The sequence below is a fragment of the Ipomoea triloba genome, chromosome 10, assembly GCF_003576645.1.
Source record: "Ipomoea triloba cultivar NCNSP0323 chromosome 10, ASM357664v1".
NCBI lineage: Eukaryota > Viridiplantae > Streptophyta > Magnoliopsida > Solanales > Convolvulaceae > Ipomoea > Ipomoea triloba.
Window position 1 is genome coordinate 11,722,920 of NC_044925.1, and position 16,368 is coordinate 11,739,287.

The 16,368-nt window shown below is 37.3% G+C and overlaps 1 protein-coding gene across 2 annotated transcripts; it reads right to left on the reverse strand.

Annotated features, from left to right (window-relative positions):
- Window positions 1-5,829: 5,829 nt before the first annotated feature.
- Window positions 5,830-11,058, reverse strand: LOC116032751 (chaperone protein dnaJ C76, chloroplastic). 2 transcript variants are annotated; one of them, XM_031275459.1, is made up of 8 exons: window positions 10,926-11,058; window positions 10,692-10,815; window positions 10,414-10,494; window positions 8,468-8,505; window positions 8,242-8,321; window positions 7,548-7,631; window positions 7,063-7,171; window positions 5,830-6,191 (listed from the first exon to the last, which is right to left on the reverse strand). In XM_031275459.1, the coding sequence occupies exons 1-8, from the start codon at window positions 10,994-10,996 to the stop codon at window positions 6,050-6,052; spliced, it is 729 nt and encodes a 242-aa protein (XP_031131319.1). In that variant the 5' UTR covers window positions 10,997-11,058; the 3' UTR covers window positions 5,830-6,049. The 2 variants fall into 2 exon arrangements, with proteins under 2 accessions (XP_031131319.1, XP_031131318.1); XM_031275458.1 differs by having other exon boundaries at window positions 10,692-11,012.
- Window positions 11,059-16,368: the final 5,310 nt, after the last annotated feature.

Sequence of the window (16,368 nt, forward strand, 5' to 3'; positions counted from 1 at the left end):
AGGTCTACTTGCGCCGAGAGGAAGACTGTAACACCTGATCCAAGAGAAGGAACAGAGGAGAGCAACTGATCCAAGAGAAGGAACAGAGGAGAGCAACTGCCACCCAGACCGCCATCGTCCGCCGGAGAAAGGGAAGCTCGCCGCTGTAGGTCTGGTTGCCATATCCTACTTAAAACCAATTGGTGATAGGTAGGTGGACATAAACCATTTAACCACATCCCTCCATGGTAAGTCACAGCGCCACGTCTCGAATCGAGCAGGGGCTGAACTCGGCCAACCCTGCCGACGCCATCGATTCGAACCCGTGACCTACTTAAAACCTTGGTGATTGGTAGGTGGACATAAACCGTTTAACCACATCCCTCCATGGTAAGTCACAGCGCCACGTCTCGAATCGAGCAGGGGCTAAACTCGGCCAACCCTGCCGACGCCCACATCCCACCTGGGATTGGACTCGGCTTTCGCCTCGCCATCGATTCGAACCCGTGACCTCGGCTCTGATACCAATTTCCCAGGGGGTCACCCATCCCGTGACTGCCGGATGTCAAGCACGCTTAACCACAGAGTTCTTTGGCTATCTGGTTGTCATATCCTACTTAAAACCAATTGGTGATAGGTAGGTGGACATAAACCATTTACCCACACCCCTCCATGGTAAGTCACAGCGCCACGTCTCGAATCGAGAAGGGGCTGAACTCGGCCAACCCTACCGACGCCCAACAACACCCCGTAATTCCGTTCAAGCCTTGAGACCGGTAGTTATTTCCACCGGGTAATTTATTTGATTTAATTGGGCTTCATTCTTCTAATTGATATACATATATATATATATATATATATATATATATATATATATGTATATATATATATATATATTTCTTATTCCGGAATTAATTATTTATTCTAAGGCCCAATTCTTGATTTAATTCCTATAAGGGATTTCTTTAAATTGGATCCTTATATTTCTTGTAAGTAAGAATATTTTGTAATGGCCCAATTTATTTATTCTTGAAGTATCAATTTCCTACTTACTAGTATTGTAATAAATAATGTAAGACCCATTCTTTATAAGGGCCCATTATTTAATCTACTTACCCTAATATAATACATGCACTATGTATGTAATGATTTTATCTATCCATATAAAAGGGCTTGTATTAATCCTTCCTACTCTTTTTCATTTCCCTGCAAACATAACTCTTCCTACCCTACCATTCCTAAGAACCCTACAATAATACACATTATCTTTTCTTCTTCAAGATTCAAGACCAAGATTGCTCGTTTAGGATTTCTAAGGCTTGGGTAAGTGTTTATCTTTTGGAATGTACCTTGCATCATCTCTTTTTCTTAATCTTTTTATAAGTTCTTATGGTGTTCTTTTGGGATCTTTCTTTGGGAAAAAGATGATCAAGTGGGTGGGAGTGGCTTGTGAAGGAGAAAGAGTTTGCTTGGTTTGAAGTGTGCTACAAGAGGTAACCATCATGTCCACTAAAACCTATTTTACACTCTTGATCTATGTATTATACTTGATGATTTGGAATCCTGTGGAAATTTGTTGGTTTAGCCTTGTTCTTGATAATCTGTGATCTCTTTTGATGGATTATTGAACTTGTGTTCTTGATCCTTTGCATCTTGATGAGTATGGACATTTATTGTTATGGATTCCATGTTTATTTGGCTTCTGAGATATGTATTTTGGACAATCTTATCATGTTTTTGCATTCTGGAATGTATATTTCGTATTTTGCTCTGAGTCTGTGAGCTGTGCATCGGGTTTCCTCTTGCGGAGCACCCCAGCGGTATAATGTGTCCCGCTGGAGTCTTCCGCAAGAGCGTAGCGGTGAGGGGTGGCGGAGGAGGGCCTTTCGCCAGAGGAGTCCGCCTCCTTCTTGCGGAGGAGTGCGGCGGAGCTGGGGGTTCCGTCGCTGGGTTCCGCTAGTTCAGTTTGGATTCTGGTTCCAGTGGCTAGTTTGTGATCTGTTGTCTTGTTGTTTCCTCTCTGATTCTGGAACTTGTTTGGATGTTTTGTTAAGTGTTTCACCTTGGTTCTGAAGTTGTTATTCATGTCTTTTGATTCGTTCTCTTGGTCTATTGGTTGGTTGAATCCTTGGTTATATTCTCTGAGCGTATGTTGTGTTCATAACCTGAGATGAACACTGTTGGTGGATTATTCTTGGGATTGAGTCTGAGGTTGGATGTGGAGTTGTGGATCTTTGAGTATCTTTTGGGTTGTTGAGGGCGAACTAACTGTGGGCATCATTTGCCTCTGTGTTTGGGCATCCATTGCCTCTGTGTTTGGGCTTCATTTGCCTCTGTGTTTAGGCATCATTTGCCTCTGTGATTGGGCATTCTTTGCCTCTGTGATTGGGCATCATTTGCCTCTGTGTTTGGGCACCATTTGCCTCTATGGTTTGGGTTTTTGCCTCTGTGAACTAACTTTGGGTTTGATGGTTGGTATGAGGGATAGTATTTTGGTTGGAGGGTAAGGTTTGGTGCTTATTCTTGGTTTGAGGTCTGTTTGGTTCCTTATGGTTCTTGAAGTTGAGTTGTATCTCGTTTGTTATCCGTTATTCCTTGATATATTGCGGTTTGGTGGTTTCTTTGTCAGTAATCGGTTGAGATAATGATATTGGTTTGTGAACTAACTTTAGGAGACTTGTTGTCTTGTGCATCTATGTTAGATATTGGTTTTACTTGGAGAGTCCTTGGTTTATTGCTTATTCAGCGTGTTGTTGTTGAGTGTCCGTTTTAACTAAAGAACAGTTCGTTGGTGTGTATATTCTATATGGGTGTGTAAACCTATTTACAAACTTACTATATATGTATGCTCTCACGAGTGTGAGTGGTGGTTGCTTAGCAGTCTTTTGCTAATGGTTTCTTACATGTTTTCCAGGTATGGAGTAAGTCTAAGCGAGAGCGCGTTAGAGCTTTATCGTTATGAGGCTTGCTTAGATTAGTTTATGTTTGTTTAGACTTGGTTTTTGGGCATGTGTGCCTATGTTGTATTATGTACCCTTGACTAGTATTCTTGTTACGTTTATGAGTTGAGGATTTATGTTATGTTTTCTTGGATAGCCTGTGCATCTAGGCTGTATTTTACCTAGATGTGACATGATACCCCTTAAGTTATAAATCGTTTCCGCTATGTTGTGTTTGGTAGTTGAGATAGGCAGCTTTTATGTTTAAAGTTTAGCTATCTCAGCTTGTGAAAAGTTGGGGTGTCACAAAGACGAAGAGTGGGAGATGCATGATCTAAAGAGAGACGGCTGCCTCGTGGAGAAGAAACGGGAGAGACGAGAGACACACGATAGGGAGCTACCGATTTTGACTTTTAATTTTGACAATGAATCGTAGTCCATAAGGAAATGAACATATGCATATATACTTAAGGCTAAATTTATTTTGGGCTTTGATAGTTGGGCTCAATAAGAATTATTTAGGTTTAGGAGATTAATTTATTTGGGCTTAGGTTATGTTTGGGTCCAAACCTAGGTTCAAAACAATGATACAAGGGTCACAGGTTCGTCCTAGATAGACTTTTGGGTAAACATTTTGATAAATAAATTTATCTCCTAAATAGGAATTTTAAAACCATAAATAAACATATAAATATTTTGTACCAAATCATTTAAAATAAAGAGCTTAAAATATTTAATTATACTCTTACTCAACGAAAATTTCTTGTAGAAACTAAATTACATATATAATTTTATTTTAAAAGCTTAATAAGATAGGGGTTCAGAGTAAATGATTTTGGATAATAAAATTATAAGGTATAAAATAATTTATTTGAACTGTGAAGGAAGAATAATTTGTTCTTGAAAGAATTTGGGTTAAAACATTTAGGATTGAAAAATACATATTGTTCTCAAAAATATTTTATTAAAATAAGAATTGTTTAAAATATCGGGGTGTTACAAAGAAGGCTTTTTATGGGTTGCAAGACTATGCTAATGCTCCACATGCAATAACTGGGATGCAAGCTTATGAACGAGTGAAAAATATAAATATTATTTTTGGCAAGGTTCAAAAGCTTAAATCTCAAAAAGGCAAGAGACGGAATAAATCTAATGTTGAGATTTCAATGGAGAAAAATGTCTATAATCTTTGATATTCCATATTGGAAGTTGTTAGACATGAAACATATTATTGATGTTATGCATGTTGAAAAAAAATGTGTGTGATAGTCTTGTTGGAACACTTCTAGATATAAAGGATAAGACTAAAGATGGGCTCAAAGCTAGATTAGACTGCGTGGGAATAGGTATACGACCTGAATTAGTTCCACACCCAATGGGGAAGAAGACATATTTGCCTCCAGCTGCTTATACTATGTCAAGAAAAGAGAAAATAAGTTTTTTGTTAATGTTTACACGAAGTTAAAGTCCCACAATGGTATTCTTCAAATATCAAAAGGCTTGTGAACATGAAAAATATAATGTTGGTGGGGTCAATGCAAAAACTATTGCCGGTGGCTATTAGAGTTGTATTGCCAAAAAAATTGAGACACATAATTATAAGACTTTGTTTATTCTTCAACGCAATTTATGGGAAAGTTATTCACCCTGACAAATTAGATGAATTGGAGAATGTAATTGTTATTACATTATGCCAATTAGAGATGTACGTACTTTCCACCTATATATATATATATATATATATATATATATATATATATATATATATATATATTCATTTATTTGTACACTTGGTGAGAGAGATTAGACAATATGATCCAGCTTACTTGAGGTGGAAGTACCCGTTTGAACACTACATGAAAGTTCTAAAAGCATATGTCAGGAATCGATATAGGCCAGAAGCATTTGTTGTTGAAAGTCATATTGCTAAAGAGGTTGTTAAATTCTTTACCGAGTACTTGTTAGATGTAGAAGTTATTGGTCTTCCCAAGTATCGCCACGTTGGGAGAATAGCATGTAAGGGTACTCGAGGAGGCAAAGTGTTGACTATGAATTGTGAGGATGTTGAGCAAGCACATTTGTATAGCCTGCATAATACGAGTGAAGTTGAGCCTTATATGGATGAACACATGTCCCTAGTAAGGGAGCAGAATCCTAAGGAGTAACATGTGAGTTGCAAGTGGGCATAACCTTTCTTTTGTTGAGTGGTTTAAAAATAAAGTTGTTAATAATAATGTTTTTGAAACCAGTGACGGAGCCAGAAAAAATTTTCAGGGGGCGGAGGTAGTTTAAAAAATAAAACACTTAAAAAGAATATAATCATAAATATTGTTGGATATGGACAAAAAATAAAACACATCAAAATTTTATAAAAATATTAGTAACAATATACGAAACATAATTAATTGAATAAAATAATTCAAATAGAAAACACATTATAAATTACAAATCTCATTATTAATTTTTTTAAAGAAGTTATATATAAAAGCTAAAGGAGGATGAAGGCTTCAAAGTGAAAAGTTACAGAAGGTAATGAGGCAACGCTACATAAGAGGATGAATGCTTCAAGAATAAAACCCTTGCCCTTTACTAAGGGCAAACACGAATAATCAACCAACTCAACCACCTAATCAGTTGCTTACTTTTATATGTTTTCATATACTTATATCTAAACATATACTATACATACATATATACATACAAGGGCTATATATGGGGTGGGGATGGGGTGAGTGGGGTTGACTAATTCAATGCATTTTATTAGTAGTTCGAAAGATAAAAACCCTACATTTGCAGAACTGTCATACTATGGAGTGATTGAAGAAATATGAGAGATTAATTAGGTAAAGTTTAGGGTGCCAATGTTCAGATCATGTATATGTGTAGAAAGTAACCACAGAGTGAAAGTTGATGAGTTTGAATTTACACTTGTAGATTTGAATAAGAAAGGTCATAAGAACGATGCTTCATATTGTTATCTCAAACAAAACAAGTTTTTTATGTTAGTGATCCATGGGATCATAAATGGTCTATATAGTTCTTAACGAGAAGAAGCAGATTACTGGAGTGATATTACACGTCTTAGGGAGCAGATTGTGACCTACAGCAATTGATCTAACTGAATCCTAGCTTTAGAACCAGTCGACGTGTTTGGTTGAGACCTTCGGCTCCTTCTTTGGCTTCTTGTAGCGGTTGTTCTCAAACTGAGCTTTGACAATTAGGGTGTAGAGCAATTCTGCCTCTGCTGAAGTATCATACGGTTTGTTTATGATGCTTCAATTCAAACATAGTCCAGAATTAGAATGAGAGAGTTAGAATGAATGAAGACTGATTAGTGATTGGCTGATTGCAATGCTCAAACAGTATACAGTATATATATATAATAATAACAATAACTTGTTATTCAAACATCATAATAGTGGTTTTCAAAAAAAAAAAAAAAAACATCATAATAGTGGTATGCATGGTTATCGAGGCGGACTTTTTAGACGAGATGCCGTCGACCGCCTAGGTGATGAGTAATATATATATATATATATATATATATATATATATATATATATATATTCCCATATAAACCAATTAATATTAAATATCAAATGTCCGATTAATATTCTTGAGACTTGTATTGTATTGGACAGCTCAAAAGTTCCTTGAGACTTGCACTATATTGGACAGCTTAAGAGTCCCTTCTTTCCATGCCTATATAGGCATAGAAAAATCCCAGATTAGATGTAAAAATGTAAAAATATAGAATATACACTGCTTTTGTGAGCTTTCAACGTATCGGAGCCTATGAAGTAAAAGTGAGTGCTTGGGCTGGGTTTAGGGAGCAGCGGCGACGCCACGGCAAGAAGTCCGGTCACCATCGAAGCGCTCACGCGCCGTCATACGCCACCGTCTCCGAGCTGCTTCGCCGTCACGCGCCGGTGCGTGCGGTGGTTTCTGGCGACTTCGCCTTTCGTTTTGTTTTAGGCGAGGCTAGCAAATTAGGCGGTTGTTCTCGACCGCCTGGACGCCTAGGCATCGTATAGGCGTCGCCTTGATAACCATGGTGGTATGAACTTAATGGATCTCAACGCTGCCTAGTTAAGAATTTATTTTCTACTTCATTTAAAGAAACTATTTTGAGGAAATCAAATACCTGTTCAGCAACTCCTCTAGAATGACTCTTTGAGAAGGTGTAACGTAATGTATGCAGCTCTTGGGGCACTGTCCCACTGCAACCTGAACTTCATAATCTTCACCTTTCCCTGAGCATGTGAACTATATTATAAGGAAAAATCTAGTACACTAGCATTCCTTTCTTCAGTTGCAAAAGTATTAGCTGGGGCTTAAAGCGACACGTGTCCATATGGGTCTTTAGTCTAATCATGATGAGCATTTAGTTCAAATGAGATGAATATTCTTACAAGGCTCACCTAGCTTTGAATGCTCCCTTCCCTATTATGTAGAACAAATGATTGGAGTATAAATGGTCCATAATAAGATAGATAGAAACCATGCTATGAGAAGCTTAGATGTTTTCTTTCCATCATCTTAAGGACCCTCTGCTAGTTAACAGCATAGACCAACAATTGAACCTTTGTATTCCTATTGAATTTTTATGATTAAGAGCTGAACACAAACCTTGTGCAGTTGCCTGAGCCAATCCTGTTAAAGAGGAAATGCTAAACGTGTGAGGTGCTTTCTTCACACATGAACTGTAACAACCTGTAGACATTCAAGAATTGACAGATTAAAAGGAATGGAAGAAAATTTATGCTATCAATAGCCTTCCTGTTGATAAGGCATCGCCTAGGCATCCGGTCGGTGGAGACTAGTCGCTTAACGAGCTCGCTTTGCCTTAAAAAAAACCCTACTAATGCGTAGCTGAGAGCCTGAGACGCTAACTCTCCCCCCTCCCAACCTCACCTTAGTGGTTGTTTACTTTGTTTTATGACAGGTGGCTAAGAATGAAAATAATCCCAATTATGATCCATCAACAGATCCTAAGAAGGCTAAATCTACAGACCCATGCTGGAAATGCTAAATTATTGCATAATTTAGATTTGAGAATATTGAATTGATATATGATATTTTAATATACATATATATATATACACACACACATGTATATATCCTCATCGCCTAATCGTCGCCTAGGTGGTCGGTGGCACCTCGCCTTGAAAGTCCACCTTAGCAACAATGGTGGAAATCCTTGGACAAATGAACTACAGATGGTTTGTACACGCATCAAACATCAAATTTGGAATGCTGAACTTTCACTTGCAGTCAGTTATAGTAATAGCAGTATAAATATCTGTATGAGCAGATGAAGTACCTTTTCCAATGCAAACAGTCTGATTAACAAACAGATCAAATGCTTCACATTCCGGTTCATCAAAGGGATCCAAACATTCACTGAAAATTGTTCCTCCAAAGTTGGAGTGAATAGTATACAAATTGTATAATCAACCATGCAAGTAAAAATATATGCCATATTATCAACATATTTTAGAAAATGTACTGTCCATGAAACTCACTAAAGAAACATATGGCAACTTTACCTTTCAATAATTTCAGACATTGTGTAGGCAGATAACATCTGGCCAAATTTTCAAAGACACAAAAATCAGCTATCTAATTGTAAGCACTAAGCAAGAAGAACAACAAAGGAAATATTTTAGTTCTTGACAGATTTCTTAAGGGAATAGTATAAAAATCAAAATACTCTAAAATATTGCAAGATTACACATTATATGACAAATGGAGGATAATATTTTTCACTCATCATGACACATAGAAAATTAATATTTAATTTATTAGATTTAAATATTCAGTTTATTAAATTTGAACATCAACAGATGTAAACATTTTATATCCAAAGTGCAAAAAGGTGAACAATCATTTCACTACTAGTGAACATTTTCTTTAGTGTGTGGAATGGTGCATGGGTGCATTTAGTTTCTGGAAAACTTTCCCATTTTTCTGGAAAATTGAAAACAGAAAATGTGTTTTTTAGCACTATTTTCCATTTTTTTCCACATATTTCTTGATGTTTTCAATCACATATCTAATCGTATTTCATTTCTCATTGGCTACATAATCATCATTTATGTATCTGTTTATAATCGAAAGAATGGATTTGTTCACTTTATCTCCTTTCTTTCACCAACTCAATAGTAACACTCTTCCTCCAAACTTACCATCTTAGATCCCTTAACTTTCAAAACTTAACCCACTGTTAATCCCTCCATCAAGAGCTGAAAGAAGTTCACACGTGTAAACCCATGTGTTTGAAATCTTTTTATATCCTCAACAAATCTCCTCTCCAAATCCCCAACCTAATTTTCTTCAAGATAAAATCATGGAGATTGATGATTTTGGAATCATCAAGAGGCACGAAATTGATGGAGCAGATGTAGGTAACAAATTGGTGGCCCTAGATTAATTGAGGATGCTAGAGATTGATGGCTTGATGCAGCTTTTCTTCACACATTCATTTCATGGTTTTCCACCATTATTGTGCTTTATCTTTCCCGGCCTTCTCAGAATCTGGAAAGCTTAAATGATTTGAGTCTAATTTAGGATGATGGTTGGGTGAATGACTGCATGCATGTCCAAGTCCAACTAGAGATAAGCTAAATTCTAATAGCCTGCAAGTACAAAGAAATATGGGCACCCAAGGCCAATGATTTTATCATGAGAATAGAAAACAAGCATGTGAGGGGTCATATTCTTTAGATGAAGAAAGAAAGTCTTGGGATGCTTCAAAGGTACTAAGTAGTTCGAAACACCATATGCATTTGTGGTATGGTACATGAAGGTTGCAGATGTTGCAGCACTAGATGAGAAATGTGAGTTTTTACTCAGTTGATCTTAGCATGATGAACTACTCAAACAGTCATTACATACAGTCCATTAAGGTTAGATGCATGATCTGAACAATGCTCCCCTGCATATTGAAACACTCGGGCAAGCACAACACCAGATAAGATTGCGGATTGCATGAAAATGCGTGTTGGTTTCAAGTTGAGTGCTGCAGAGAGTAAGCTTCGGGCAATTATTTTAATGATTTATCACTGGTAAAGTCATATGTAACCTTAGGAAACATATGGTTTGGACTATATATATATATATATACTTTGTTAATATGTAATTTTATTTGCCATACATGTATTGTCTTCCAATTTCTACACAACTATCGAATATTATGTCATTTCTTCACAATGTATGAAGTATAGAATTATGATTCAGGTCAGGCCATGTGGAAGAGGGTCACTGAAACTGGTTATATGAAATACCATCAAAGTTTGATGCAAAAAAAAGAAAAAAAACTAATATTTAGTAGGTTTTGAAGGTTAAGAAACCATAAGTGGTCAACTTAAAAGAAAATTCCTCTGAGATGTGTATAGTTACACTGATCTAATAATCAAACTTATAAGTAATAGAAGAAAGAGGCATGAACAAGATTGATCTATGAATTATTTGCTCATTTGCAAAACATATTTACCTCATAAGCTTCAATAACACGTCTGATCATTAAATCTGAATTTTCACCATCTTTTCTCACATCAGGATGGAACTTCTTAACCTGAATTCAAAATTAATTTTTAGTGGCTACACATTTGGGATATCCATCTCATCAAAGTCTGATTTTTAAAAAAAGAATCCCATTTTATTTCATACCTTTTTTCCTACTCATATAACCCTCCAGAGGGCCATTGCAGTTTCAATACACTAAATAAAAGTCTATTAAATATGAATATGAAAATGAAAATGAAAAATTACCCTTGCGCGGAAAGCAGCTTTGATTTGGTCTGGAGAGCAATTGGGTGTAACGCCAAGAATATCATAAGCCAGTGAAGTGGAGAGAGGCCCTTCATCCCCGTAGCCTCGGCCATAACAATTCAATCTGAATGAAGAAGAAGAAAATGGGTTCTTGAGAGTTGGGGTAAGCTTACAAGGGGTGGAGGGAAAATAGAGAGAATTGTTGGGTGGGAATTGGGGTGAAAGTCTAATTACTGCATTGTTGCCGTATAGAGCTGCAAATTCCATTTCCTCCTTCGTCTCCGGGCCACAACAGTAGATACCATTACTTCTTGTATGCTTTACAACTAAAAAGATTTCTCAGTCAACTTCAGTTTATGGAATTATGGCCACAGCCCACATGCCACGGATATTTTCGTGGACCGTAAATTATGACATGGGTAATGAACAGTGATGAAAGGACAAAAATGATAGATTATCATACAAGATACTTTTATATATATATATATATATATATATATATATAATTGTATTCAGGTGAGGACTACTAGATTGTAGTGGATTAATAGGACTCATATTAGCCATTGATCTAATAAAATTAATTGATAGATTTAATTGTTCTTTTAATTAGTTGTTTGATTTAATAAGGCAAATTATTGTCTATATAGCAGTGTTGTTTGATTTAATAAGGCAAATTATTGTCTATATAGCAGTATTAGTTGATTTAATAAGGCAAATTATTGTCTATATAGCAGTATTAGAGGATAGTTTTGTCTTTTGTCAAGGGTTTTAATTCCTCAGCTGATTTTACGGATTAATAAAATAAGGAAATATCCGAATTCAATGCATTTTAGTTACTGGGTATATACAAATTTTTTCCCTTGGCACTTAATATATTTAAAATTGGCACACAATTATATAACCCTTGGCACACACTATTCAGAGACTATTAATAACATCAAGTTTTGTCCAATTTTTATATTCATGCATCTACAAATAATCAAGTTTTGTCCAATTTTTATATTCATGCATCTACAAATAATGCAAAATTGTCCAATTTTTATATTCATGCATCTACAAATAATGCAAAACCATTTTGTTTTTAAAATGTTGTGTTCTCTAATTTCGGTTGCTATCAATATTCACCTCAAAATTTGCATACTATACTACCTTCAAAATATAGCATAAGTGACACACAAAATATAGCATGTTGGCACACAACTTTCATCACAACGACACACAATATATTATGTACGTATGAATTAATCTGCCCACATATTTGAAATTTACTAATAAAAAATGTCAATTCCACATTCAGGTTACTTTATTAATTAATGAATTACAATGTGATTGACTTAAAAATTATTACTCCGTATTAATCTACTTGTGTGAATATTATGTACGTATAAATTTTTTTCCTTGGCACTTAATATATTTAAACTTGGCACACAATTATATAACCCTTGGCACACACTATTCATAGACTATTAATAACTCCAAGTTTTGTCCAATTTTTATATTCATGCACCTACAAATAATGCAAAACCATTTTGTTTTTAAAATGTTGTGTTCTCTAATTTCGGTTGCTATCAATTCCAAATTCAATTTTTATATAAATCTTGTTGATTTATTATTATATTTAATACTCCTATTCACGGTCATACTTCTTAATTATTTCATTTCCTTAATTGCAGTTCATATTATATTACTAATGGACTTCTTTGCCCTTCATCACAACATCTAACGTGATCCTAGAGTCACATTACATTTAATCTCAACCATTTATTAAATATCTATGGATGGTTATGATGGGTCTTAATAGTCCTATATAGTATATAGTCCTCATGTGAACAAAGGCCAATATATATATATATAGATTTTTAATCATGTGAGAACAAGGCCTAATGTGAACCTGTGGTGGATTTTTAGCGATTGATTTTATGAGATCTAGTGGATGGTTTTTTTCTGCACAGCATATTATTTATTTGGCAGTTTTTAGAGGTTGGGGGCATTTTTGTTATTTGCATATTTATTACTTTATTTGTGGTACTGTAAAATGGGATTGTGCCGCCACTCTCGATCCAAATTCCAAACAAATATTTTGCTCTTTCTTTCTTTGTGTTGATGGCAGTCTCGATCTTCACTCGTCCGTGGGGTGGAGCGTTTTCCCGGTGATTGTGATCTTGTTCTTGCCGTGCAGTTTTATCTCCGATGGCGCCTGGTGTGTTTCTCTCTCCTTTCACTGCTAGTACATTTTCGCCATTTGCACTACTAGTACATTTTCGCCATTTTCGCCATTTGCACCGCAAACCGCTCCACAAACCCCTGCTAAAACAAATATTTCATCCACCAGAAACACAGACACACGTTCACTCACAAATCATACTTACACCACCAAAAAACTTAATCATGCATTCAACTAAAACGATTACGATTTTTTTTAACAAAAAGAAAAAAAACATGGCGCACTAGGAGAAAAACACAACACACCAGAGACACACCCATTTAACAATCAGTCCATTGATTCGCACGACACAAACAAACTTATACCACTAAATGCATCACTGGACACGAGGTTCACACAGCGAAGAAAAATACCAATTCAATGCAATGGGTAATAGACTAGCACAATTCTAATAAGAACGGAAAACAAGAACAAGCAGCACACCACCGGGTTCGCTTGGTTTCGGGGTAATGTCCCCTCGCGATCAACCTCCATGCACTGTGCCAGCGGAACCGCCCTTTCCTATCACGGGAAACAACATATTTAAAAACCCAAACGAACAGAAACTATCCAACATATTTAAAAACCCAAACGAACAGAAACTATCTCAAACTTTCAAAACAATAAAATCCGTTAACAACAAACAACCATGCGCCTCTTTCAACCCTACCTAACACAGCCAAATCTCAAATAATCAAAGCTAACAAATCCTGACATGCCTAGAGCACTCACATCACATAGTAAGTAGTACCAGAGGAAAAAAAAAAAAACCAAACAAACCTGGATCGATCGTCTCCGCACAAATTGATCCCCGCTACCATTTTCTTCACCACTAACGGTCTCACACAATGGTATGTCTAACGTCCCCATCCCAAAGCCTCCTCCTCGTACTTCAGCAACCTCCCGCTCCCGCAGGAGTTTAGAGGTCCATCCGACAAAGGCAGGAATACCCTTTGGAATAACACGATCCCCAACTACTACTCTGTCAATATAAAACATCTGCGGGACAAAACCAAGCATTAGAAACAAATATGTCACACAATCATGATAGCGCACACCCTTACCGTTAGGAATAGGAGTGGACCGGTAAAGCGTTGCATCCTATCATCTACCCAATCATGATATGTTTTAACCAAACGTTTTAGCAAATAACTACACCAGTCTAACGCATATATCTTGTCCACATCATATAAATGGTGCAGAAACTATTGATTAGCATAACCGTTCTGTGTGCTCTCTATTAATGCGGTTGCCACCGCGACAGCAAAGTGCCGCTTGAACCACTCCCCCCCATCCTTACATGTGACCATTACATCACACACCTTCTTCTGTGTAATTGTACAATCCCTCTTTCCCATTTCTGCCCGCCAACCTCGTAACTCCTTACCCACCTTCTGGCTAGGCCTACACACGATCTCTCTTGTACCTAATGGTAGACCAACGGTAGCAACAACATCTTCTCTAGTGATCTCCACTATTCTTCCAGGCCCAAGTTGTAATGAACAGTCCATCGGCTTGAAGTTACTAACTAGCCATCGTCCCAACGTCAGCAGTGTGTCTGTAATCTCAAGACCTAAAATTCCCGTCATACCAATATCACGTACTGCTTGTCTTTGACGGGCATTGAACTTTTTCATAGCAAGAACAAGGTCACGGGCGGGGCACCGCGTGTTAAAAGATGAAGACCTAGCTATCTCAGCTGCGGTAAGTGCACGTTCGGTGTTGTCTATTACAACCACCTCTGGAACCAACGTCATTCCACTGTCGAAGGTCCTAGGAGCAACCTTTGCACTAAGGCCAGACCTAGTAAGATCACTGATAAGTGCCAAAAACAGTCAAAATTCGGGTCATGTTTAGATGATATTTTAATGTCTCACCACCCAATTATGATCACTTTCATGGATAAAACCTCTAATTAGCATCTATTTGACAAATCCAGCTCAAGAAAAATACTTTGAGTCATTTCCGAAGGATACAGCAAAGTTTTGGGCCAAAAGAAACAACAAACAAAGAATCCATCTGTAACACCCCGGACCTACCTTCCCGTACATCCGAGGCATTACCGCCACACCTAGAGAGAGTGTTCTATCATTTCGCGATAAACCTCACTCTAGGTGCACAGGCAAAAACAAAACTCTTCTAACCACAACAGCCACCCAACAGATACTTAAGCACTTTTATACATATCAACTGAAAAAAAAAAAAGCTTCATTAGGCAAAATATACATTCTTGCAGTTTTATATACATGAGATTGCCCCTCGGGCCAAAATACCGATCAAGGTTCAACTACGACCCAACTAGTCATGCTTAGCCATCACTAAGGCTACAAAAACTATGTACACAAAAACAAGAACTCCCAAGAACTCGACGTCTAGTCAATCATGCAGTACACGGGGCCGGTGAACTCTCCCCAGACCAAGTGCCACTCCCCCTCGAACCAGGTGATATGGTCCAAAAACCGAGAGGTGGTTATGACCATCGACCATTCCTCCCAAACATCCCGAGGGCTAGGGTCCCAAGGGTAGGGGTAGTGCACTATGAACTCAAGGGGATCGCTACCATCTAAAGGCTCTATGGGGTAAAAGCCATAAGAAGCCTGAACCTCATCCATAACAGGGCAAGAAACAAGAGGCGCCGACGAAGTCACAGGAGTATCTAGATTGGTGGGAGCTACAGGAGCATAACCAGGTGCGTATGGGTCTTCACCCTCCATCATCTGTATGTACACGTCGTAGTCCATGCCTTCACAAACATACTCCGGTGAACTTTCGGAATTCACCGGGCTACAGGAACTGACACTAGATTGCATCTGTTAGGAACACAGTGAAGTGCAGTTAGCGCGACGGCTAAGTAAGGATATCCATGGGTTATTCAAAACTAAATAAAGGTTTTGTAAAATTGTTTCATGGAAACTCTATACCTTACTCATCGGCAGAGATTCTACCTGCAACAGTTATAAATAGCAACTTGCATACACAATAAGCAAAATTCAATACCATCCCGAACCATTTCCCTCTTGACGAGGTCATTTAATAATCATTTACTTACCCAAAGAACGTATTGTTAAACAATTAAGCATACTAGTAAGTAATAGAAAACATAAATCACCCATTTTGCTCGAAATCACTTTAGTAGAAAAAACCTTCCCCTCATAATGAGATTCTCATCACTTTTCAGTTTTCAAAGAAAGGGATCACCCACAACCTTTGGGTACTTAAATACTTGTCACCTCTCTCTTTCCCGTAGTTATGGCATAACTACATTCATATTTCAAAATTTCACTTGGTCCTAGATAGAAAGTGTGAGGCCTTTGGAGTTCTTTCTCCACTTTTGACCACTTGGATCGTTGAACTCGGGTTCAGTGGTCATCGCCTGGTCTAATACTGATCCCCTGGACTTATAGGAGCGTTGGAATGATTCCTAGCTAGCCTCACTAGGTTCATAAGAACGACACCTACCCGAACATAGAGTGA

What these genes read in the sequence shown, in the direction of transcription:
- LOC116032751 (XM_031275458.1), bottom strand. Translation starts at nt 10,958, where the DNA reads ATGGAATTTGCAGCTCTATACGGCAACAATGCAGTAATTAGACTTTCA. An exon ending in GTGTTATTGAAGCTTATGAG is followed by an intron (nt 8,506 to 10,413) that starts GTAAATATGTTT and finishes AAATTTGGCCAG; the next exon opens with ATGTTATCTGCCTACACAAT. An exon ending in CTAGAGGAGTTGCTGAACAG is followed by an intron (nt 6,192 to 7,062) that starts GTATTTGATTTC and finishes TTTGAATTGAAG; the next exon opens with CATCATAAACAAACCGTATG.